The sequence below is a fragment of the Aulonocara sp. 'chitande type north' Nkhata Bay genome, linkage group LG2, assembly GCF_057382095.1.
Source record: "Aulonocara sp. 'chitande type north' Nkhata Bay isolate Kocher_YH1m ecotype deep benthic linkage group LG2, A_spYH_male_GT1.1, whole genome shotgun sequence".
Classification (NCBI taxonomy): Eukaryota; Metazoa; Chordata; class Actinopteri; order Cichliformes; family Cichlidae; genus Aulonocara; species Aulonocara sp. 'chitande type north' Nkhata Bay.
In genome coordinates this window covers 35,747,132-35,773,730 of record NC_141345.1, presented here as the reverse complement: position 1 = coordinate 35,773,730, position 26,599 = coordinate 35,747,132, and the positions used below count along the sequence as shown (strand labels likewise).

The following is a 26,599-nucleotide window of genomic DNA, read 5'->3' as shown; positions in this document are numbered from 1 at the left end:
CAAGACAGCACCAAATGCGAACGTGCACCCGGTCAAATCCTTCTGCTCACCGGACCTGGAGTACCTGATGATTAAGTGCCGGCCATTCTGGCTACCGAGGGAATTTACAGCAGTGATTATTACGGCTGTTTACATTCCCCCACAAGCCGACACTGACCGAGCACTCAGGGAACTGTACAGCGCGATCAGCAGCGAGGAAACCGCACACCCAGAGGCAGCGTTTATCACAGCCGGAGACTTTAATAAGGGAAACCTGAAGAAAGTCTCACCCAAACTCCACCAACACATCCATTTTAACACTCGTGGAGATCGGCTACTCGACCACTGCTACACCTCTTTCCGGGATGCGTACAAAGCCCTCCCCCGCGCCCCATTCAGCCAATCAGATCACCGCTCCATCCTGCTCCTGCCCGCCTACAGGCAGAAGCTGAAACAGGAAGCTCCAACCCGGAGGGCGGTGCACTGTTGGACGGACCAATCGGAGTCTGCGCTGCGGGACTGTTTTGATCATGCGGACTGGGAAATTTTCACGTGGCTGCTAGGGACATTGATGAATACACAGACTCAGTCTGCGGATTTATCAGGAAATGCGTGGAAGATGTCGTCCCATCCAGAACAGTTAAATCCTTCTCAAATCAAAAACCCTGGATTAACGGAGATGTTCGCGTGGCACGGAACACCGCCTTTGCCTCCGCAAACACATCGGACTACAAACACGCACATTACCAACTCCGGAAGACGATCAAAGCAGCCAAACGTGAGTACAGGGACAGGGTGGAGCAACAGTTTGACAACCCTCGGAGTATGTGGCAGGGACTAAACACGATCACAGACTTTAGAGGGAAAACCAGCACACCGCAGACCACGGCCTCTCTGTGTGAGGATCTAAACGTATTCTACGCTAGATTCGACACAGCGAACACCATGAGACCGGACAGTGTGCGCACCGCGGATGACGTCAGTGCGCACACTGTGTCTGAGGAGGATGTGCGGAAGTGCTTCAGGAAGGTGAACGCACGCAAAGCTACTGGTCCGGACGGGATTCCCGGCCGCGTCCTCAGGTCATGCGCGGCTCAGCTGGCTGGAGTGTTCACGCACATCTTCAACCTTTCCCTCTCTCTGTCTGTAGTCCCAGCCTGCTTCAAAATGGCCACCATCGTCCCTGTACCCAAATCCTCTACCATTTCCTCACTGAACAACTGGCGACCTGTAGCCCTGACCCCCATCGTAAGCAAATGCTTCGAGAAGCTGGTCAGGGACTTCATCTGCTCTGCACTACCCGACTCACTGGACCCTCTACAGTTTGCATACCGCCACAACAGGTCCACTGATGATGCCATAGCCCTGACACTACACAGTGCCCTGTCACACCTGGAGAAGAGAGACACGTATGTGAGGATGCTGTTTGTAGATTACAGCTCAGCATTCAATACCATCGTTCCCTCGAAGCTGGACAGGAAACTGCAGGATCTAGGACTGAGCAGCTCCCTCTGCAGCTGGATCCTTAGCTTCCTGTCTGACAGACGCCAAGTGGTCAGACTGGGCAGCATCACCTCATCCCCCATCACACTGAACACTGGTGCTCCACAGGGGTGTGTTCTGAGCCCTCTCCTGTACTCACTCTACACCTACGACTGCACAGCCACTAACAGCTCCAACATCATTGTGAAGTTTGCGGACGACACTACAGTGGTGGGTCTTATCACCAATGGTGATGAGACGGCTTACAGGGAGGAGGTCAGCGCCCTGACCCACTGGTGTCAAGACAACCATCTCACCCTCAACGTCGCAAAGACAAAGGAGTTGATAGTGGACTTCCGGAGGTGCAGAGAAGTACACACCCCCATCACCATCAACGGCGCTGCTGTGGAGAGAGTGAGCAGCTTCCGGTTCCTTGGAGTACATCTGGCTGAGGATCTTACGTGGTCAGTACACACAAACAAAACAGTGAAGAAGGTGCAGCAGCGCCTCTTCTTTCTCAGGAGACTGAAAAGATTCGGCATGAGCCCCCGCATCCTCAGGACCTTCTATCACTGTGCCATTGAGAGCATCCTCACTGGATGCATCACCACCTGGTATGGCAACAGCACCGCCTACAACTGCAAAGCTCTCCAGCGAGTAGTGCGGTGCTCTGAACGGATAATTGGAGGTGAGCTTCCCTCCCTCCAAGACATCTACAGGAAGCGGTGCCTGAGGAAAGCAGGGAGGATCATCAAGGACTCCAGTCACCCCAGCCATAAACTGTTCAGACTGCTTCCATCAGGAAGGAGGTTCTGCAGCATCCGGTCCCGAACCAGCAGACTGAGAGACAGCTTCTTCCATCAGGCCATCAGACTGATGAACACGTCATAGACACCTCAGCTTCACTACTGGAACTTTAACATTATGCACTCCATACTGTACAGTAACGCCACTGTTTTGCACATGTCTCACTCTGTATATTTTATTTTATATATTTTATTTATTGTTTACTCTATTTAATTTGTAAAATATGTGTACACACACACACACACACACACACACACGTAGAAAAATATTTAGTATACAAATTCAGCAGTGATGAGGCTGCCTGGTTTGAATCCACACAAGATTTTTTTCTCCTTTGATTTTTAGTGTCTGTGCATGGGGGTTATTGTTTGCAAACCTTATCAGGATTTCCAAAAACTCTAAATTTATATAAAGCATCGCTTCCTGTTTTGTACTCAGAACTGAATTGTGCCTGCCCTAATTAATGGGTTTGAGAATCTATGAGAGAGGAAGGCTAGGGTGCCATTTAATATCATATTCTGAAAGCTACTGGTGCAGACAGTTGCATACAAAGTGTCCTTGTGTGCTATGTGTGGCATGTTGCATGTGTGCTGTGACACACATTTGTTAAGGCATACGTGAGAGAGGACTGTCCACTTCTTTTGAGTTAAACTATTGTATTTGATCTTTTTGTAACCGCAACCTAGCTGTGGGTAGTGCCTGCACCCAATCAGCAAGTCGACATGAAAGACAAAGTCGTAACACTGTGAACAGGCTACACATCCTGTAGATAACAAAATACTTGTGTGTTCGGAGTAAACAGGTTTGCAGAGAAGTAGCTAGCCGCGGCCTGTATCTCACAGTTCAGCTGCCACATGTGGCTTTGCTTGTTCTTTCACAGGCACTAACGTACAAATACCGCTGCACTTTGAAATGAAAAAGGATAAGTCAATTCGGTTAAACTATCTTTGCACAGTTGTGTGTGCACTGGCCATTGTTAGCTTTTTGATGTGCTCCTAAGTGCAACATTTTTGTTTTCATATGTAAACAGTTCCTGTACATGCAGCAGTCATGTCAAAGTTTCTCTGTTTCTGCAGAAAACGTGTTACTGCCTCTTTCTAAAAAGTACTTACTGGTTTAGCTTGTAAATAAGGCTGTTATATATCAAAATTATCTGGTTGCCTCAGTGTATCCATTTCCTTTCCTTTTCTGCCACTTATAAAGGTTTAGATCACAGGAGAAGCAGTGTAAGTACAGCTGGAAAAACAGTTCATGCATTTATTATTGGGCTACTGTAAAGCCTTATTACCAGGATGTCCTAAAAAATCCCGAAAAATCTCAGTTGATTCAAAATGATGCAGCAAGATTACAAAGAGGGATTACAAAGGGCGACCGTGGCTCAGGGGGTTGGGAATCGCATCTGTAACCGGAAGGTCGCCGGTTCGATCCCTGGGCTCTCTGTCCTGGTCGTTGTGTCCTTGGGCAAGACACTTTACCCTACTTGCCTACTGGTGTTGGCCAGAGGGGCCGATGGCGCGATATGGCAGCCTGGCTTCTGTCAGTCTGCCCCAGGGCAGCTGTGGCTACAACTGTAGCTGCCTCCACCAGTGTATGAATGTGAGAGTGAATGAATAGTGGCATTGTAAAGCGCTTTGGGTGCCTTGAAAAGCGCTATATAAATCTAATCCATTATTATTAGAAAGCGAGAGCACATTTCTCCTATATTGGCTTCTCTTTATTGGCTGTTTGTTAAATCCAGAATTTTAAAATTTAAAATCCTGCTCCTCACATACAAGGTCATGAATAATCAGGCCCCTTCTTGCCTCAATGACCTTATAGTACCATATCACCCCTATCACAGTATTTAAACGTAGAATGGGAGGCAGAGCCTTCAGTTTTCAAACCCTTCTTCAAACCAGCTGCCAGTTTTGATTCGGGTGACAGACACTATCTGTACTTTCAAGATTAGGCTTAAAACGAGATAAGAAATAAATTAAGGATAGCGTTAGGGCTGAATCAGGTGACCCTGAACTCTCCCTTAGTTAAGCTGCAGTGCGTCTAGGCTGCTTGAGGATTTTTTAGTCACCTTTTTCATTCACTATTTATTTTTTAAAATTATAATTTATAATAATTAATTATAATTTGTTATAGATATTTTTTTTTTTATTATTAATCTCTGACTCTCATCCACATCATCGGTTTGTCTTGTCTTTATATCTGGTTCTGCTGGAGGTTTCCTGCTGTTAAAAGGAAGTTTTTCCTTCCCACTGTCACCAAAGCACTTGCTCATAGGGGGTCATGTGACGTATGGTGCGCTCTGTTTTCTTTGTATTATTGTAGGGTCTTTACCTTAAAATATAAAGAGCACTGAGGCAACTGTGGTTGTGTTGTGACATTATATTAACAAATCTGAATTGAATTGAATTGAATTGAATTGAGGCTACCAGATGTCCCTCTCCTCAGCCATTGGGTTATTGAATGGTTTATTTGTGGCTTGTTATAGTGCATCCTGTGAATGCTTGAGTCTGAAGGTTGGGCAAAATGTTGCATTCCTTGAGTTGTTCAGGAGAAGTTTTGTGGCATGAGAGGGCTGTTGTTCTTCTAGGTGAGGGTGATGAAATTGGTGACTGACTTTGCCACGAGAGGTTTGCTTGGGCTACAAAAGCGTTTAGTTGGCTGATAAGTATCGCTGTAATATTTACACAAATGCCAGGGCCTGGTTTCAGCGTTAGTGGTTTTAATGTTACAGTTGATGAGCGTAAAAGAGGACGCCACTTGTGTGGCAGGATCTTATACCATTTCCTTTCATCATTTCTCACCTGTCAGGAAATTGCACAATAAGCTAAAGCTTCTTCTAATGCATGTACCGAACTACAATGTCACGTCAGATGAAAACAAGCCAAAACTGTCAATTGTTTGTCATTCATGTTTTGAGTCTGTCAGACTAATTTCAGCCTTTTAAATCTCATATCACAGGATTGCTAACACTTCTTGCTCAACTGTAATTTTGTTAAGAGTACTGAATTTGCTGTTAGTCTAGATGAGCCCTCTCACAACAAAAGAAGATGATCTGTGAAAACAGAGAAGTGTCTCAGAATACGTCACGGGGCGATCGTGGCTCAAGAGTTGGGAGTTCGTCTTGTAATCGGAAGGTTGCCGGTTTGAGCCCCGGTTCCAACAGTCTCGGCCATTGTGTCCTTGGGCAAGACACTTCACCCGTTGCCTACTGGTGGTGGTCAGAGGGCCCGTTGGAACCAGTAGCCTCGCCTCTGTCAGTGTGCCCCAGGGCAGCTGTGGCTACAATGCTGCACACATTCACATTATGTGTGAGTGACTGAATGTAGTGTAAAGCGCTTTGGGGTCCTTAGGGACTAAGTAAAGCGCTATACAAATGCAGGCCATTTACGTTTGTCTTTGTCTGACCAAAATCAATTTAGAAAATATTCAGATCAGTTTTAAAAGTTTGAATACCACACTGTAACAAAAAGAGGGGATCTCTGATTCCGAGGACCCAAATATACATATTTGGTTTTAAATTTTTTTGATGCATTTAATTTATGAAACAGTTAAACAAAACGAGTGAGGACAAAAGAGAGATAAAAACCAAGAGGCCAAGTGGAGTAAACAGTATCCTGACATCATATATTGAATTACAATTTTCAGTATAATTACAATCTTAACTGAAATGAAACACTTTACTGCAGTTCAGCTCTGCTAAAGTGGACATGTAATATCCCTGGGGATGATGTTGGCTTATTTTACTGGTATAAAGTGAATTTTGGATATATTACTGAAACAATTACATCAGGAAGTTTTTGCAAAATTTTATGACTGACTTAAAATATTACTAATCAGTGAAACGTATTCAGTAAATGTATTCAGAGTTTTACTTTATTATTATTATTATTATTATTATTATTATTATTATTATTATTATTATTATTAATATTATCCATCAATCCATCCATTCGCTTCCACTTACCCTTTTCAGGTTCGCTGGGGGTCATAGTGGGAGAGGCAGGGTACACCCTGGACAGGTCGCCAGTCTGTCGCAGGGCTAGCACACAGGGACAGACAACCATTCACACTCACAATCACACCTATGAGCAATTTAGAATAATCAGTTAACCTATCCCCACAAACTGCATGTCTTTGGACGGTGGGAGGAAGCTGGAGTACCCGGGGAGAACATGCAAACTCCACACAGAAAGACTTTGCTGCCCTATTATTATTATTATTATTATTATTATTATTATTATTATTATTATTATTATTATTATTATTATTATTATTATTATTATTATCTTATTTATTATTGTCTTATTTCATGTAGACACCAAAGGTTTTTCTTTGCTTTAGAGCACCAAAGCACCAAAGTTCAATCAAGGCCTGTTATACTGAAGTTATAATAGTCATTGTCAGAATATCCTTTTATTCTAATATTGGCATGTTTCATTAATCAATAATCCACATGTCTGAGCATAACACATGCTCTGGATGACACATTTTTTGCAGAGCTCACAAGCTCTAACTCTGAGACTGACAGAAAGATATATGACTCTCTGTGTGATACATATATTTTTTTTCATATACTCATTGCGTCATATTGTTAATGCATTAAGTTGTTGTATGTCATATTCTGTGCCACAAAATTAGGTATATACCTGTAAAGTCTACACAAAGTATAAAAGTCTGCCTGTTCATGTAAAACACTGTATATCTACACCCCACATATTATCAGACATTACTGTTACCTTTATATTTGTATTGATTGTTATTGTGCTTTTGCACCAGTGTCTATTATTATTGTATATAATATATTAGACAGACTATGTAGCACCACAAAACCTTTAACTTCTACACTGAATGTTATATTTTAGTTTAATTGCTTTAATAAATTTGTAAAAATTTCAAGCAGCCTTTCTTCATTTTGTCATAGCATATGAGGTAAAAAATGTATTTAATCCATTGAAATAAGGCTATAACATGACACATGTGGAACAAGTGATAACCTGTGAAAACTTCTTGAATGTTATATATACAATTATTACAACATGTAATAAAATACAGGAGCAGACAGTTATGTTATTATTTATAATAGATTAGACAAACTATGCAGTGCTACGAATCCTTGCCCTGCTGGGTGATCACTACAGGGAGACTGTGTTGCATCCCCCTCCTTCCCCCTGCCGCCCCAATTTTAACAACAACAGGTAACTAACTGAACATCCATCTGAAGCACAACTGGCCAAAAGACACCAAAAGACAATGAGCAACAATTTTTAACAATAAAACCTTCCAGAACACTGACGGGATGAAGGACCAATATGTTAAGCCAAGCAGGGCTTTGTAACCTTTTAATAAAAAAAAAAGAAAAAAAGAAAAGCTGTTAAAAATGATAGCAGTGTTGGATGACGTTAAAAAGGGAATAGTCAAGTTTGGTTAACAGGTTTTAGCATACAAAGAGAAAGGAAAATCTTATGTCTCATTGATCAAGGATATGCAGTGGAACACAGATTTTCTTGCAGTAATTTTTTATTTCAACATAAACACTGATTACAGTACAAAAAGACGGTCTTTCACACAAACACCATGATAAAAACTTTACCATTCCATTAATAGTTTATTATTACAGTCTCTATGCAGGTATTTTAATGTTTTTTTCAGTGGAAACAGTGGAAGACTAAATGTGTTTCAATCTCAAAATACTTTTTCTACATATTCAAATTCTGACATGTTTAACATATTTAATCAGGTTGCTCTTGATTCTTTTAACTATGTTTACACAGTTGTTTGATTTCAGAAATTTCACAGCAATTGTTATGTGCCGAAAGATGAACATTTTTTATGCAAATCAGAGATGGTCGAGCAGAAAAGGTTCCAAAAAATGTGCTGCTCTGGAATTAAGTGACCCTTGAATCAAATTTGAATCAGAATACTTTATTAATCCCTAAGGAAATTGTGTAGGCTACTGGCTACCTTTTCCTGGTACATGAATATCACCCTGAAAATAATATTTACATTAATACTTTACAACAACCTTGCAGTAATTTACAGAAATGTTAATTAAAAAGGAATGGGTTGTTAGCATGACAGGAAAGAAAGCAGGGGAATTATGTGGGCACCCATGTAATCACACCCCTGGTGCAGTAATGTCCATTTTTAACATAATTACTTTGATAACTTGGGCTTTATTAAAGACAGCACATAAGATTGGGTGGCTGTAGCTCAGGTGGCAGAGCAGGTCAGCCACTAATCAGAAGGTCGGTGGTTCGATCCCAGGCTGCCTCCTGGCTGCATGCCAAATATCCTTGGGCAAGATACTAACCCCGTGTTTGCCTACTGGTGGTGGTCAGAGGGCCCGGTGGCGCCAGTGTCCGGCAGCCTCGCCTCTGTCAGTGCGCCCCAGGGCAGCTGTGGCTACAACGTAGCTTGCCATCGCCAGTGTGTGAATGTGTGTGTGAATGGGTGAATGACTGAATGTAGTGTGAAGCGCTTTGGGGTCCTTAGGGACTAGAAAAGCGCTATACAAATGCAGGCCATTTACCATTTACCATAAAACAGTCATGACCAGACTACAGTAGGAATCTTGCAGCTTGGATGTGTATGCAAGTGTATATGTAAAGAACTAGAGCATAATTTCAACACATAAAAGCGCATTATCTATAAGATGAAAAAAATCCTCAACTGTAGATTGTTTCATACCAAGCAAGAGTAAGTAGATCTAATCCAGCCCAAAAGCTTTGATGGCGGTGTAGATCTGCTGCTTCTCTGCTGCCTTTGCATCCTTTTTGTTGCAAATATCAGCTTCCATCACGGCAAAGACAACAGCAGAAAACATCTGTGTGTCCTTAATCTATTCAAAAATGTAAAAATGCTTATTAACCTTTAATATTTATTTTTAATTTTCATATTTGTGAGAGTAATCGTAGCATTTAATACTTTACCTGTTGTCTTTTCTGATCACTAAGGTTTTTCTGCAGGACAGGAGCTTGATCATAGTACAGAAAGACAACAAGTTAATATCAATTTAAGAATCTTTTATTTTGTTTATAGTGAACTGTGAGTAACTTCAATTACCTTTGTGATCACTGTTGTTGGTTTTTTTGGTTAAGTAAATGAGGACAGCAGTAACAATGAGATTTATACCCATGACAGCACAAAGCACAAAAACAACTGTACTGGCTGTCTGTGATGATGCACTGCTTTCTGCAACAATAGTAAAAGTGAGAAAACAAAATTAGAGTTGCCTAATAGTAAGATTACAGTAGTTGTGAAATAAAAACGTGTATTAATTACTGGTACTTAAATATAAATGTATATGTAACATGTATATATCTATCTACTTAGCACTTTTAATTCTTATTCTTATTTTTGTTTTCATGTCTATTTAAGCGTAATTTATGACAGTATGTTTGCACTGAAGCACCGCAGCAATTTCCTAATGTTGTAAACCTGCTCAACATTTGGCAATAAAACCCTTTCTGATTCTGATTCTGATAAATATTATCTGATTTATGTATATTATATGTCTTGATTTAAAAATCAGGCACAGATACCTTGAACATCCAGTGTAGTTCCATTTCCAAATAATATCTCCCCACATGTGGCCACAGCACAGTAGTAAGTCCCAGCATCAGAGGAGCTGACGTTCTTAGAGAAGTGATAAACACATCCATCCTGAGGGTCAGATCTTTTCTCACATTGATCAGTTCTGTTTCCATGAGTGTAGATGATGTTTGGAAGAGATTTATTAGATCCATCTCTGAACCAGAAAACATTATGATGTCCTGAACATGTGTTGTTCTCAGAATTTGTCAGAACTGAACACTGAAGAGTTGCTGTGTCTCCTGGACGGAGTGGATTTGATTCTGTCGGCTGCTGTACAACAATATTGTTTGATGTCCTTTCAGTGTTTCCTGTGTAATACAAAATGTAATACAAGTAAATTATTCACCACATTCTCAGAGGCATTTAATAATTTTGTAAAAGTTGGTCAGTTCATTACCTTTTACTAACAAATATGTCCCACTCCATTCAAGTTTAATCCAGGTGTCTATTCCACAGTGATACATTCCCTCATCCTCTTGGGCTACATTCCAAATGGTCAGGTTGCTAAAATCTTTACTATTATGTGCAGAAAATCTTGACTGAAAAAACTCTGAAGGTTTTCCAGAAAGTGACACTAATAATTTAAGAGTATCCCCGACTCTCTGCTTGTACCACTGAACCTTTCTGCTGCCGAGCTCTTCATTTGGTAAAACACATGTTAATGTTGCTGTTTCACCAACATGGACTGTTTTCACTGGAACCAGAGAATCTGCTGTAAAAGAAAACGTTCAGTTTTTATGTTATTATCTCTACGTCTATCTATATATGAATCTATTCCACATAAATAATACGTTCAGTTTGGTCAGATGGTCAGATAAAACAAAAAACAAACAAACAAAAACAAATCCCCCCTTACTTCCTCGATGAAGAAAAAGCAATGTAATCCATAAGACGACCATCTTGAAAATGCACCTTAGGGTTTTTCAGTAAGTTACGAAGGGGAAATGAGCACACTGGGTTAGACCATAAAATGCGTCTGATTGGTTAACACAGAAAACACTTAAAATAAACTTCCTGTGACACCAATTTCATCTTGATCTTTTTCTAAAACAAATGATCTTTTTTCATCTCCTGTCACAATGTTTGTTCACTTCCTTTTTTTTGACTCTCTATGTATGGTTTAATATGTACTGCAAAAACTGCCTAAAACACCACAAGTTCTGCAGTTCAGGGAAATGTTAAGTTGAGGGACCATAACATTTTGTTCTTCAGTAGTGTTGAACAGCACACAGCATGATTTATTTTCTTCAAAACCAGAACTTATGTGTAATTTGTGGTGCAAATTACATATGAAAATTACATAGCAAACCAAACTGACTCTGTTCAGACTGTATCTTTTCTTTGCACTACTTCCAAGCACTTTTTAACTTGTAACTTTGTAACTAATCTAATGTGTGCCTTTGTGTTTTAATGGTATTTTGCATATATTCCTCTTGATTGTATATATTTCTCCTGTTTGCTGTTTATTCCTGTTGTCTACTATTTAGATTTTATTCTGGGACAGCTGGTATGGAGCACCCACAATTTTGTTGTACATGTACAATGACAATAAATGGCTATACTGTTCTATTCTATTCTATTCTATTTTGTCTTGTGAGAATTAGAGTACAGTGAACACTGAAAAGTTCCTATGTCTCTTGAACAGACAGAATCAACTGTTGGATATTAGTGTAGTTTGATGTCACACACACACACACACACACAGATGGACAGCAGAGTGAAGGCAAAAGGACCAACAAGTGCTCAGCATCTCTGGCAACTCCTTCAAGACTGTTGGGAAACCATTTCAGGTGACTGCCTTATGAAGCACATCGAGAGAATGCCAAGCGTGTGCAAAGCAGTAATCAACTCAAAGGGTGGCTAGTTTGAAGAATCTAAAATATAAAAGATGTTTTGAGATATTTCACACTTTTTTGTTTATTATCACTATTTACATTTGCAATATAAATAGTCATGTAAATAAATAAAAATAAAAAAACATTAAATGAGAAGGTGTGTCCAAACTTTTGACTGGGAGTGTATAAGTTTTAATTTTCTAAGTAATCACATTTCTAAAGGTACTACTGATATAGAATTCCCACCAGATCTCATTAACAACCCATCCAATCCACACATGCAATGAAAACAAACTATAGATGTGTACTAGAAAAAGTTTTATTTCCTGTGAAAATGGTGTGTGGATGCCATGTAGCAGAAATGTAGTGGAAGTGTTGCTGAAAAAAACTGAAGAAGGAACTATCTGCTGAAAAGAGGTGAAGAAGCTGAACTGTCTGCTGAAGACGGCTTTATTTGAAAGGGTACACTGAAGAGAGTCAAGAGAGATATGATGTAATGTATTAAAAGACAAAGTAAAACAGGGAGTAATGGGAACACACACACAGAGCCGCAGACAGACACACGGAGACATGACTGAGGAAATATGGATAACATGACAGGGCTTTGTAAGCTTTTAATAAAAAAAAAAGAAAAAAAGAAAAGCTGTTAAAAATGATAGCAGTGTTGGATGACGTTAAAAAGGGAATAGTCAAGTTTGGTTAACAAGTTTTAGCATACAAAGAGAAAGGAAAATCTTATGTCTCATTGATCAAGGATATGCAGTGGAACACAGATTTTCTTGCAGTAATTTTTTTTTTCAACATAAACACTGATTACAGTACAAAAAGACGGTCTTTCACACAAACACCATGATAAAAACTTTACCATTCCATTAATAGTTTATTATTACAGTCTCTATGCAGGTATTTTAATGTTTTTTTCAGTGGAAACAGTGGAAGACTAAATGTGTTTCAATCTCAAAATACTTTTTCTACATATTCAAATTCTGACATGTTTAACATATTTAATCAGGTTGCTCTTGATTCTTTTAACTATGTTTACACAGTTGTTTGATTTCAGAAATTTCACAGCAATTGTTATGTGCCGAAAGATGAACATTTTTTATGCAAATCAGAGATGGTCGAGCAGAAAAGGTTCCAAGAAATGTGCTGCTCTGGAATTAAGTGACCCTTGAATCAAATTTGAATCAGAATACTTTATTAATCCCTAAGGAAATTGTGTAGGCTACTGGCTACCTTTTCCTGGTACATGAATATCACCCTGAAAATAATATTTACATTAATACTTTACAACAACCTTGCAGTAATTTACAGAAATGTTAATTAAAAAGGAATGGGTTGTTAGCATGACAGGAAAGAAAGTAGGGGAATTATGTGGGCACCCATGTAATCACACCCCTGGTGCAGTAATGTCCATTTTTAACATAATTACTTTGATAACTTGGGCTTTATTAAAGACAGCACATAAGATTGTAAATAAAACAGTCATGACCAGACTACAGTAGGAATCTTGCAGCTTAGATGTGTATGCAAGTGTATATGTAAAGAACTAGAGCATAATTTCAACACATAAAAGCGCATTATCTATAAGATGAAAAAAATCCTCTACTGTAGATTGTTTCATACCAAACAACGGTAAGTAGATCTAATCCAGCCCAAAAGCTTTGATGGCGGTGTAGATCTGCTGCTTCTCTGCTGCCTTTGCATCCTTTTTGTTGCAAATATCAGCTTCCATCACGGCAAAGACAACAGCAGAAAACATCTGTGTGTCCTTAATCTATTCAAAAATGTAAAAATGCTTATTAACCTTTAATATTTATTTTTAATTTTCATATTTGTGAGAGTAATCGTAGCATTTAATACTTTACCTGTTGTCTTTTCTGATCACTAAGGTTTTTCTGCAGGACAGGAGCTTGATCATAGTACAGAAAGACAACAAGTTAATATCAATTTAAGAATCTTTTATTTTGTTTATAGTGAACTGTGAGTAACTTCAATTACCTTTGTGATCACTGTTGTTTTTTTTTTTTGGTTAAGTAAATGAGATAAGCAGTAACAATGAGATTTATATCCATGACAGCACAGAGCAGAAAAACAACTGTACTGGCTGTCTGTGATGATGCTCTGCTTTCTGGAACAATATTAAAGGTGAGAAAACAGTTAGAGTTGACTAAAAGTACTATTATCGTAGCTCTGAAATAAATGTTTTATGAATTACTGGTACTTAAATATAAGTATCTGATTTTTATATATTTATTGTATGCAGTAATTTAAAAATCAGTGGCACAGATACCTTGAATATCTAGTTTAGCTCCATTTCCAAATATTATCTCTCCACATGTGTCCACAGCACAGTAGTAAGTCGCAGCATCAGAGGAGCTGACGTTCTTAGAAAACTGATAAACGCATATTTTCTGATGGTCCAATCTTTTCTTACATTGATGAGTTCTATTGCCATCAGTGTAGATGATGTTTGGAATAGATTTTTTTTAGATCCAGCTCTGAACCAGAAAACATTATGTCTTGAACAGAGATCACATTAACATGTGTATCTCTGTATTAACAAACATGCCATATTGGCCCAGTTTATTTTTCTTATCATTGTTGTGAGGAGACCATAAATAGAATGTGCATTTTCTGTTGTACAGTTCATTTGCTGTTATGGAGTTCTTGTTATGGATAAAAAGTCTTTTTTTGTTTCAGAATAGCTGATAACTATTCGCTGACAGCTGCCAACATCTGCGAACAAATATAATTCTATAAAGTGGTTCTATATAGTGTGTAACTGTTCATATAGAGCGTTAAATTTATTGCTAATCATATGGCACACTGACTTCTGAGGAAATTTTAGCTGGCACTCGTCATCAGGAAGGTTGCCTACCCCTGATATACAGTGTAGGTTTTAAAATACAGATTATGTTGGAGAATCATCATTCAAAACAAACTGTACAGCCAAGTTTCATTAAAATGGTTTGTAAAACTTTACAGGAAGTGCATTTTCTGTGTCTCAGCCAATCACTGTGATTTACACTTTGTAACCCTTGCTTATCTTGTGACCAAGTCTTCCTTTGAGTTGGAAGACATCAGTTGTGCGAGAGAAGGCTGAGGTACCACAATGATCAGAAGGCTGCTTTCTTTGATTCTTCTAAGTACATTGTGTGAGTTTACGTTTTCTGTACTGTGGGATGTAGCATTGTAAATCATATAAGACAAATTGTATAAGGCTCTGTAATATTTTAAACTGCATGATGATTATACATATTTTTAAGTATTTTGTCCTGTCATGTTCTAACTGCTACTGTTGGTTTCTTTTCTTCAGCTTTGATTGAAATGAGAGAGATTCCTCAGCAGATGTCTTTACATGAGGCTAAACTTGGAGATGATGTGAATCTGACATGTGTGAAAAATAATGCAGAGTTTTCTTACTGGTATAAGTTGAATTTTGGATACTTGCTTGAAACAGTTGCTAAAAGAACTTATGGAAGAATATCCCTCAGTGGACAATTTAACAACTCAAGATTCAGTGCCACAAAAGTAGGTCATGTGTATTCTCTTATCATAAGAAATGTAAGCAAAGAAGATGAAGCAACTTACCTCTGTCATGCAGGATCGGTATATGAACCAGAATTTATAAATGGCACAATTTTGGCAGTGAAAGGTAAAGTATATTCATTTTATTGTTTTCTTTCTATATCTGTGTCAAAATCAAACCAAATACAGACATGTATTTTTGTGAATCACACAGATCCTAAAACTCAACTTAAATCTGTAACTGTGAAACAAACTCCAGACATGGAGTCAGTCAAGCTGGGTGATACAATGACTCTGCAGTGTTCGCTCCTCTCCAAGAACGAGAATGACACAGATCAGTGTCCAGATGAAGACAAAGTGCACTGGTTCAAAGGTGGATCAGAATCCCACCCAGGCGTCATTTACCACGGCAGTCTCAGAAATAAAGAGGACGGGAGATGTGACTACAGTCTGTCCAAAACTGTAACAAACTCATCTGATGCTGGGACGTACTACTGTGCTGTTGTCACATGCAGTGAGATCCTGTTTGGTGAAGGAACAAAAGTGGAGATAGGTATGTATTTAAAGTTTTATTAAAATATTAAATATAAAATAGATATTTTTTTAATTCCTTTGCTCAATTATGTAGAGGTCTGAAATGGTCACACTTTTAAATCAAACATTTTAAATCTTTGTGCTAAAATGTTTTTGTACAAGTTATTCTCAGTAGTGGTATTGTTTTTGTGCTTCAGAGAATCATTTGACAGGACAATAAAAATAAATTACAATATCTCATTCTTATTTTATGCATTAATGTAAGTGTAATATTTAATTTGCTACTGTTACGTGTGGACTTGGAAATGGCACACAATTCTTAAACTTCAAAGCCTGAAAAAAAGGTTTAATACATTTAAAACTAAAGATTTGACCGTCCCAGAATTAATTTCTTAATTCTTTCCACATTCTTCAGTAAGTATTTCATGACTCACAGAGACGGACTTAAAATGTTATTAACAAGTGAAATGCACTTTTGGTAAAATTATTCAGTGTTTCTTTCATGACATTTGAAAATATTTGTTGTTTGCAAACTATAAATGAGAATCAAAGAATTGAGTACACTTTTTTTCTGATTTTAGGACAAAAGTGGGACCCAGTTGTCATTGTGCTCGGGATACTGTTGGCTCTCTGTGTGATTGTGATTGTAGTTCTTAGTTTCTCTCGATAAACTGAAGATTTTTCTTTCTTTGCTTTCTTAAATTTAGAACATGCAGGATTTTTGGTCCCAGAATATCAAAGAAAACATTGCAGACAACAAAGTTTAATCCAAGGGCTGTTGCATTGAATTAATAAAATTGACTGTGAAATTATTCCCACTTATTCCTCATACTAATATTGACACGCTTCATTAATGAAAGCATAAAAAAAAATTCCATGTTATAGCATAATACGTCTGGTGGACTGGTTTTTGTATACTCACAAACTATATGTAGCATAACATCTGTAACATACAACTCTAGAAAGCGCCTTGAATTAACTGTTGTTTTGATTTGGCACTATACAATTTTCAATTAGAATTGAATTGATTTCAATTAATTTGTTCATAAAAAAGTTATTCTATGCTATATTCTGTGTCATAACAATTGATACATCTCGCTTGATGAATAAAGTCTATCCAAATTCTAAAAGTCTACCTGTCTGTTCTTGTCAAACAACACTGTATTTGCACCCCGCAAAGTGAATAGCACTATTACCTTTATTTTTGTGTATTGTTATTGTACTTTTGCACCAATGTCTGTCTTTATTGTTATTATTGTATATGAAAGATCATGCAGCGCTACAAATCAGTTTTCTTCTGCCATTTTGAACACCAATCCGTACTATCACTCCTTACTCACTGCTTACTCGTCTAACACGTTAAATTTTTGTATTTTATTTATAACAAGTCAGCAAAAATTTCAAGCAAACCTTTTTTTAATTTGTCATTATGGGGGTGCTGTGTGTAGAATTTTGATGTGAAAAATTGATTTAATTCATTTTGGAATGAGACGAAAATAACAAGTAAAGCACTGTGAATTCTTTCTGAATGCATTGTATACAATTATAAACAGTCAAGTCGAGTTTTATTGTCAACCCAGCTATATACACTCAAGTATACAGTGGGACAAAATATCATCCTTCTGGATCAAAGGTGCAAACTGTAAAAATAAAATAAAAAAAATCAAATATAGATATATATACAGCTACACAGAAAAAAGATCAACTAAGAATAAGCACAACAGTATTGTACTTGAATAGAAACAGAGAAAGAACAGAAAGGAATGAGAATGAAAATAAATAAATACAGCATACACAGCACATACAGGGAGCACAGTGGCGTAGTCATAAGCACTAATGTCTGTGAAGGTTCTCAGTCATCCAGGTCATCGTAGTCAAAGGAGCTTGCAAAGAAAAGCGTCTGGACTTCTTTAAGTTGCTTGAAGACGTTTCACCTCTCATTCGAGAAGCTTCTTCAGTTCTAAGGTCAAATGGTGGAGAGTCCCAGATATAAACCTAGTGGGAGTTTCCCCCCACAGAGGGACAAAAGGACCCCTGATGATCCTCTAATCGCCTGAGCCAAGGTGTGAAACTGGGTGCCAGGTTTCACCATGAGCTCACCCGAAACCCTGGCTGATTGGGACTCACACCCAGTTTCAAAATCCTGTTTGATGAAAAAACTGAAATTGGAATTAATATATTTTTAAATTCTTATTTTTATCTTTGTTTGTCTGTACTGATTACTGCTGTATTGATTTCTGTGAATAGAAGTCTTCACATGGTAGGTTCAGACTTTTAAAGGTTATTTGAGTTAGGTTAAGCTTAAGCATTTCAGGCTCACAGCCTTACAAAGTAGTTCTTCAATTTACAGACTACAGTTTTTTGGTTGTTTCATATGCGCCTTTTTGCTTCCTCTGTCAGCTTTGGTCTGTTTTTTCTCTGTACTTTTCTTTGTTTGCGTTTTCTCCTCATTTCCTGTGGTGGCACATAGAGGCACCTGCTTTTTAGCTGCTTACATTGTCACAGTTTAGATGGTGATTGTTGTTGCTGTTGTCACAGATAATGTGTGGTTGATTACAGTTATCAACTTTCTCTGCTAACTCAGACTTTCTATTTCAGGCTCTGTCCACATAAATAGGGGCATCTGCCACATCATTTAATTCTTGTCATTTTTAAAATAAATTTAGTAGTATTAGAACCAAAAACGTTTATACATTTCTGCATCACCAACTGAATACAAATACATTTCAGGCTTAATGTGACACATACATAAACTTAAACTGGCTGGACACTGAAAACCATGATTTTGAATCAAAGTTGAAAAAAGCTGCTCAGTCTATAATTGAACATGTCTTCTTCTATTTTGCATGAAAAATAAAAGACTGAAAAATAAATTTTGAAGAGAATTTTATTTAACAGACAAGTAAACATGATCAGCAGGTAGTCCAGCTGAAACTCCAGGCATCTAAGTGAACATCACAGGAAGCACAATCGGCCAACAGGCGGTGTTGTCAGCACAATTAATGAGCAACAATTTTTCACAATAAAAGCCTTCAGAAAGCCTCCAATATGTTAAGACAAACACAAACAGGGGTTTGTACACCTTTCTAATCAAAAGACAAGAAGAACTGTCAATGGACAATGACGTCGTATGACGTTAAAGAGGGAAGAGTCAAATTAGCAAAACATTTTTTAGCATAACGTTTTAGCATAAAAAAAAAACCAAGATTTTCTCTCATCTTGCAAGGATATAAGTATAACACAATCAGATTTGCTTCCAACAATTTTTATTTTTTTATCCATCCATCTTCTTCTGCTTATCCGGGTCCGGGTCATGGGGGCAGCAGGCTAAGCAGAGAAGCCCAGACCTCCTTCTTCCCAGCCATAACCTCTAGCCTCTAACATCAAGGTGTTCCCAGGCCAGCCGAGAGATATAATCTCTCCAGCGTGAACATAAACACTGATTATAGTACATAAAGAATTTATGTTTGAAATCACAGAATTCATGATAAAATTCTGTGATTTCAAGCATAGTTTTATATTATTATTGTCACGGTTCTGGGTCCGTCGGACCCAGTAGTTTGAGTTTTATTATGTTTTGGTTTTAGTTTGCATCAGGGATTGTTTTCTTGTTCTCTTGTAGTGTTGATTATGATGATGTTTATTATTTGAGTTTCATGTTTCTGTGGTGTTTAGGATTTGTTCTTCAGTTGTGTCTGCTTAGTATTTGTCTAGCTCCATGTGCCATTTTCTGTCTGTCTCTCTATGTCGAGTTTGTGTCTTAGTGTGATGGTTGCTTGTTCCTGTTTTATTGTGATGGTCTGCGTCTCATGTGAGTGTGTTCAGTTTTACCTTTGTCTCGTCTTGTTGATTATTCCCAGCTGTGTCCACCACCTGTGTGTAATTCCCCTGTGATTCTCTGTGTATTTAAGTCGTGTCTGCCGTCATTGTAGTTGCTGGTCTGTCTGTGTTTCCACCCTGCTTCATCTGTGTGTTTCCCTGCAGTCTTCCATCATCTGTTTCCGCCCGCTCTCATTCATGTCCAGGTTCGTGTTCTATAGTTAGTTTGTTCCCAGTTTAGTTTAGTCATTGCTCCGTTCGCCGTTTGTCCATTTCCTTTTTGTGTTTAATAAACCACCCTCACACCCATACAAGTGCCTGCGTTTGGATCCTCCTTTATTTTCCACACGGCTCATCTCACTCGCCGTGACAATTATAGTCTCTATGCAGGTATTTTAATTTTTTTCAACCTTGAAAGAATAAATATGTTTAAATACTTTTTCTACATAATATTCACATTCAGAGTCAATACAAGTTTTTAACAGATTTTTTTCTTTAGGCTGCGCTTGGCTCTAACCAGAGATGGACAGAAAAAAACACATTTTATTTTTTGTGCTGGAATGTGCAGAAAATAGGTTTAAATGTTAAACAAATTTCTTCCAGTCAGAGAACGTTGCATATAATTTAATGTTTGCTTGATGTATAAAGTCAAAAGATGAAAACCAATAAAACAAGTTTAAAAAAAAAAAAGACTTTTCCATTCGATTACATTTTGTATGATGGATTATAGAAAAAGTAGAATTGGGCTGAAAGATCTATCGCTTTATTACGTATTCAGGTTGTAAATCGTGTTTTTAAAAAGTAACTAAGTAATTAATTACTTTTGAAAATAAGTAATCAGTAAAGTAACGGGATTACTTTTTGAGGGAAGTAATCAGTAATTAGTTACTGATTACTTTTTTCAAGTAACTTGACCAACACTGGTCCTGGACATGTCTTGTTCTCAGAATCAGAGAGAACTGAACACTGTAGAGTTGCTGTGTCTCCTGGACGCAGTGGATTTGATTCTATCAGCTGCTGTACAAAAATATAGTTTGATGTCCTTTCAGTTTTTCCTGGATAATATAAAATGTATTACAAAGACATTCTTCAAAAAATTCTCAGAGATATTTCAAAAGTTTATAAACTCTGATTTGTTTATTACCTTTAACTAACAAATATGTCCCACTCCATTCAAGATTATGCCATGCTGTGGTTCCACAATGATAAATTCCTTCAACCTCTTGGATTGTCTCCAGAACAGTCAATTTGCTAAAACTGTTTACATTCTGTGCAGAAAATCTTGATTTCAAAAATGCAGAAGACACAGGTTCTGTATCTCAATATAGTGTCATAATTAATTTAAGAGTATCCCCAAGACTCTGCCTGTACCAGTATACTTTACTGCTGATGTCTTTATGTATATCACATTTTAACCATTTTCACTGGAACCAGAGAAAACAACAGTTAAACAACAATTTTAACCTAATATATTTTATATACTACCCTTTAGGGCTAAGCCCCGGGTGTATCAGATGTCTGCCTCCGCCTCTGCTTGCAGGTTCTTTCTATCGACCTTCTGCTGCAGGTGGAAGGCAACAGAAAATCCAAACTGGCCGCACTGATGACCATTTCTCTGCAGTACATTCTCAGTGTCCAGGCTGAAAAAAGCAACATTAGAGGTCTGGAAATGCATAGACATGGGTTATGACAAAATATTTACTTTGCTTTTTTTTAATGCAGTTTTCAAATGACAGTTTTTTTAAAAGTGGAAAATAAGAATGTCTAAATTTGTGTCAGATTTATTTATTTTTTGGTTGTTTCAAAGGTCTCAGGAAGCCCCTGCAGCATCTCATATATTGAGAGATGCTGTTACATTTTATTTGAGGAGGATGGGATGGCATGGTAGAGAGGAGATGGTTGTAACCTCAAGGAAGAAACTGGGAAGTGTTTTTAAAATGTGGAGTTAAATTTGTTAGAAAATGCATTAAAAACGAGTGCAATAAAAATGGCCCACATGGAGAGAAATGGCTGGTGGTTTATTGATTTCACACTGATGTCAAGTAGGCTTCTACAACGTTTCTTTGCCATTGCCATGAAAGATGACATGAGGTAACTGCTCCATTAAAAAACAGGCAGCAACAAACATCTAGACAAAAACCTTTAATGGACTCAATTTTAGTAGCTGACCTTAGAGCAAATAAACAGTAAAAAGTTAAAAACCACTTACTTCAAAACCTCTGTATTTCCTTTTTATTCAGTCAAAATCTCTTCTTTTATTAGTTACATTTAACTTATATTTCAGTATAGTATATTTAATAGTTTAAAATAATAGTTGTATTGATTTTTTAAATAATACTTGTACAACGTAGAAATATTTAAGTAAAATTACCAATAAGTCACCAGCAGATGGCAACAGAGCATTTGTCACAACTTAGTCAACATGTTGGGCCTGCAGTGACCTCAGCTCAGTCGTCCTTTAAGACAGCAGCAAATAAGAGCAGTCATCATTACTGTTATACACTCATTTTACTCAATAATGAGAGCTAATGTAACAACAGTTTTTATTGTAGTAACATGACTAATTATGGCCTTTTATCCCTATCAAGAAGATAGAAATAAAATATATTTCAAATTTATTTCTAAAATAATTTATACAATTGACCTTAATAACTTAAAAAATTTATAATGAAAAAAAGGCCAAACAAATTTGTGTTCAGTTGAAAAATCAACATTGCAGAGAGCTGGCCGGCTGTCTTATACATGTTATGTTGTTGCTTTGAGTGAATTCTGTTGCATCATATCCATATAATACCAGCTTCCTTTTATTAACAAAAAAGAATACAGAGTTTTATTTTCAATCTGTTTGCATTGAGTTCATTTTATGTAAAAAACATAAACAAGTAACTTAGAATAGGTAATTTATCCACAATACTTTAGCTGATGTTTCACAGGCAGTGAGTGGAAAAATCAGCAGTAATGTGGTTGCGTGTTGTGAATCCACAGGGGGTATTTTTTTCTCTCTTGCTTTCTATTTTTAGTTCCTGTGCAGGGGCTAACTTTAAACCTGTTTCCGCAAGGCAACTAAAGTTAAAGCAAATATTTTGTGCACTAGCAACTCGTAGCACATCACGTTAGCACTTGACATGTGATATGACGACTGTTCTGTAAGAATTTCCATTGCAGCAATGTGGTTTCCTTCATAACTTGTTTAGAAAAAGCAATGCACTGCTTAGTCACGCAACATAGTTATGTTGTAAGCCATGTTATGCACAGCGTCCACAAACATTAGTATATTAAATAACTGATTAGTGCCTATCTTGAAGTTTTGAGATGCCAACAGACAGGAAGCCATCAGTTGTGCAAATCGCTATCTGATATTATAGTCCCTTAATACTAGCTATATCTTATTCTTATCTCTGGGGTGCCAATTAGTATTTGTCAAAGCTACTAAAATGGCCCATTTGCTATGGCATATGTGAGGGAGGGCAGTTGCACGTGTTTTAACTCAAACTATAACATTTCACTAACTTTAATCTAGCTGCATATAGTGTCTATAATTTATCTGGAAGTTGAAGTGAAACACAAATTCTTAACAGAAATAACCCTAACCACCTCCCCTCCAGTTTCCTAATGAGGACGTTGCAGGTTTGGTAAATGTGGCTGTTATCAGTGGCCACGACTGGAGGGTCAGAGCACCAGTGCTAAAGAACACATTGCACACAACAGGAAAACATAGCTGGTACCTGACAACATCATACAGAGTTCAAAGGTTAAGCTATCATTTCTGAGCCATTCAGTTGGTTCCAAATTCATACTGATTATATGAGTTTCCTTTACTCAGTATGAATTGGGTTAAAGCCTTTTGCTTTTCAAAACCAAGACTCTCAAAGCATAGAGTATGTTGTACATATTATGAAGCCTGTTGTGGTAAATGAACTAAACTTGAACAGTGTTTAAAAATCAAAGGTTGTTCACTTTTAACCAAACTGTGGTTGGTGGGTCTGCAAATATTTTGATCCCCTGACCCACCTCATAAGAAACCAGACAGCAATCATTGTGGTTTCTAATATCTGTCTTCACTTTCTCCCCAATCACACCCAAGTTAACCTGGTGGTCTGCAAACCTCTTCTGACCTTTGATCGATTAAACTTTATATGTTACATATTTAACATCATCACATTTTAACTCTCAAAACCTGACTGAAATTATTTTTATTTCGATCTTTAGCACAGCTGTACTTCTGTGGAGTTTGTGATTGAAAGCAGTTCTTTTTGTACTCCTCTGCATTAATGCATTAATTAAACAATGTCCAGTACAGCAGATTTGAAAACTATCAGGTTAACAGTTACAGCTAAAAATAGCTTGCCGAGGCTTGTTTTCAGTGAGCTACATATCCTGTTGATACCAAAATTCATATGCGTTCTGAGTAAACAGGTTTTGGCGGGGTGTCGGAAGCAGAGAAGTAGCCAGCCACAGCCTGCATCGCACAGTTCAGCCGCCACATGTGGCTTTGCTTGTTCTCTCACAGACGCTGACGTACCTATACCACAGTGCTTTGAAATGAAAGTACAAGAGCCTTGTTGATTTTGTCAAACTGTATCTGCACAGTTGCATGTGCATTGGTCATTGTTAACTAGTTTACATGCATCAAGCGAGAGCAATATTCTCCACACATAAAAGATTCCTGTCTATGCACCTGTCATGCAAAAATTTGTGAATTCTGCAGAGTCCTGATTAAGCAACGATAAAACATTTGCAACATCTGAATGATTCCTTTATCTGTGCAACAGGGTTCACACTCTTCAGAATTGCACCTGTACATGTCATACTGTGGGTTTTTGTTGGGTTACTTAGAGTTTTATGGTAAATGGCCTGTATAGCGCTTTGCTTAGTCCCTATTGACCCCAAAGCACTTTACACTATATTCAGTCATTCACACACACATTCACACACTGGATGTTTCTCATTGTTATCTAAAGATGATTTTTTTATTGTTTCTATGTTTTTGCATTCTGAGTTCTGTTCATATGTCTGTATTCTGCTTTCTACTAACTCATTTTCCAGTATTTATTAGATCGGCCTGCTTTGTGTTGTCTTTTTGTCAAGTCTCTCTGAGATGTTTCCAATTTGAATTACTTCTTAATTCATTTTGTAGTTAAAAGTCTCCTCTGTTTTGCATTTAATTTCACTATGTGTCTTTGTCCTTAATTAGTGTCACGTATATTTATCTGTGCATCAGAATGATTGGAGGCAAATTGTGACCTTACAGGTGACTCACCAGCCTGGTTGCTTAATTGAGTGACTGGGTTCTGTGGTTAATCTACCCACTGTACCTTTCGCTTCAGTTGTCCTTCAATGCACATATTAAACAAATATATAGGACTGCTTTCTTCCATTTGCACAATATCTCTAAAATAAGAACATTTCATGTCTCAGAGTCACACTGAAAAACTAGTTCATGCAAATATTACTTCCAGGCTGGACGAGTGTAATTCATTATTATCAGGAAGTCCTAAAAACTCCCTGAAAAGCCTTCAGTTAATCCAAAGTGTTGCAGCAAGAGTCCTGACAGGGACTGGAAAGAGAGAGCAGATTTCTCCTATATTGGCTTCCCTTCATTGGCTCCCCATTAAATCCAGAATTGAATTCAAAATCCTGCTCCTCACATACAAGGTCTTAAATAATCAGGCCCCATCTTATCTTAATGACCTTGTAGTACCATATCACCCTATTAGAGCACTTCGCACTAGAGCACTTTGTAAGTAGACCTCTATGCATTGAATCATACTTGTTATTAATCTCATGCTCTCTTCCACAGCGTGTCTTTTATCCTGTCTTCCTTCTCTTGCCCCAACCAGTCAGAGCAGACAGCCTCCCCTCCCTGAGCCCCGTTCTGCAGGAGGTTTCTTCCTACTGTCCCCAAAGTGCTTGCTCATAGGGGGTCATATTCCCAACGACAACGCAGCCCTGCCTCCCATACTACTTTTAAATATCTTAGGAACGACAAGTACAACAGCAGTCTAAAAGCGAAGTGCTCTATTGGGGTGATATGGTACTATAAGGTTATATGATAAGATGGGGCCTGATTATTCTAGACCTTGTGTGTGAGGAGACGGATTTTTAAATTTAATTCTGGATTTAACAGGAAGCCAAGAAGAGAAGAGAAGAGAAGAGAAGAGAAGAGAAGAGAAGCCAGCATAGGAGAAATATGCTTCCTCTTTCTAGTCCCTGTTAGTTCTTGCTTTTCACAGAGTTTTTAGGGCATCCTGATAAAAATGAATTGCAATAGTCCAGCCTTGAAGTAATAAATGCATGAACTACTATTTCAGCATCACTCTAAGACAGGATGTGTGCTGGATGTGTCCTATATATTTGTTTATTATACACATTGAAGGACACATCCCGGTCAAAAACTACCAATAACTTCAGCTTTATCTGAATATAAAAGCAGAAAATTAGGCGTCATCAAGATCTTTATATCTTGAAGACGTTCCTGCAGTACACTGCAGTTCAACCAGTTGGTGTGTGTTATCTGGCTTCATGGGTAGATTCATTTGGGTGCTATCCACGTAGCAGTGAATATATATGCTGTCATGATATGATTGGCTGGAAATTCCCACCAGGTTCTTGAGTTTCCTTGGCAGGCCTGTCATCTCTTCAGCAGTTCCACTCACCTGAAGCTGATCTGAGGCGATCAGGCTGGAGAGATTTAAGCTCTACGCTGACGTTCCTTCACTGGCAGTTGGTAATCGGCTCTCCATGCTCCATGTTCTTGTTGCGACATGCTTTACTTACCTTGTTTTCTTGTACCATAGCTCTCCCACTGTTTCCAGCTACTGTCAAGTTCAACCAGTGCAGTTCAGTTCTGCCTTTTCGGCCATTTTTCGGCCGTATGTTATGTCTTCAACTGATCCTGAGTCTATTAGATAGATGTGATTCAAACCACTGCAGTGCAGAACCTTCAATATCTACAGCATGCTATGATTGCTGAAGTAAAATATTATCGTCAACAGGATGAGCACAGAGATGAATCGACTGTC

General features: G+C 38.0%; 2 protein-coding genes and 1 pseudogene across 2 annotated transcripts; 1 reads left to right on the top strand and 2 right to left on the bottom strand.

Annotated features, from left to right (window-relative positions):
* Positions 1-8,955: 8,955 nt before the first annotated feature.
* LOC147338324 (signal-regulatory protein beta-2-like) lies at positions 8,956-11,056 on the bottom strand. Its single transcript, XM_086264420.1, is given in 5 exon segments — positions 8,956-9,103; positions 9,195-9,238; positions 9,328-9,456; positions 9,807-10,166; positions 10,256-11,056. Coding segments are annotated over 5 exon segments (1,167 nt in total). The 5' UTR covers positions 10,758-11,056; the 3' UTR covers positions 8,956-8,971.
* Positions 11,057-12,589: 1,533 nt separating this feature from the next.
* Positions 12,590-26,343, bottom strand: LOC147338322 (uncharacterized; annotated as a pseudogene).
* LOC147338323 (signal-regulatory protein beta-2-like) lies at positions 14,809-16,503 on the top strand. The gene is made up of 4 exons (XM_086260978.1): positions 14,809-14,851; positions 15,013-15,351; positions 15,439-15,777; positions 16,340-16,503. The coding sequence occupies exons 1-4, from the start codon at positions 14,809-14,811 to the stop codon at positions 16,426-16,428; spliced, it is 810 nt and encodes a 269-aa protein (XP_086117104.1). The 3' UTR covers positions 16,429-16,503.
* Positions 26,344-26,599: the final 256 nt, after the last annotated feature.

Coding starts and splice junctions, on each gene's coding strand:
- LOC147338323 (XM_086260978.1), top strand. CDS start 14,809: ATGATCAGAAGGCTGCTTTCTTTGATTCTTCTAAGTACATTGT. Junction 15,352..15,438: donor CACAATTTTGGCAGTGAAAG/GTAAAGTATATT, acceptor TGAATCACACAG/ATCCTAAAACTCAACTTAAA. Junction 15,778..16,339: donor AGGAACAAAAGTGGAGATAG/GTATGTATTTAA, acceptor TTCTGATTTTAG/GACAAAAGTGGGACCCAGTT.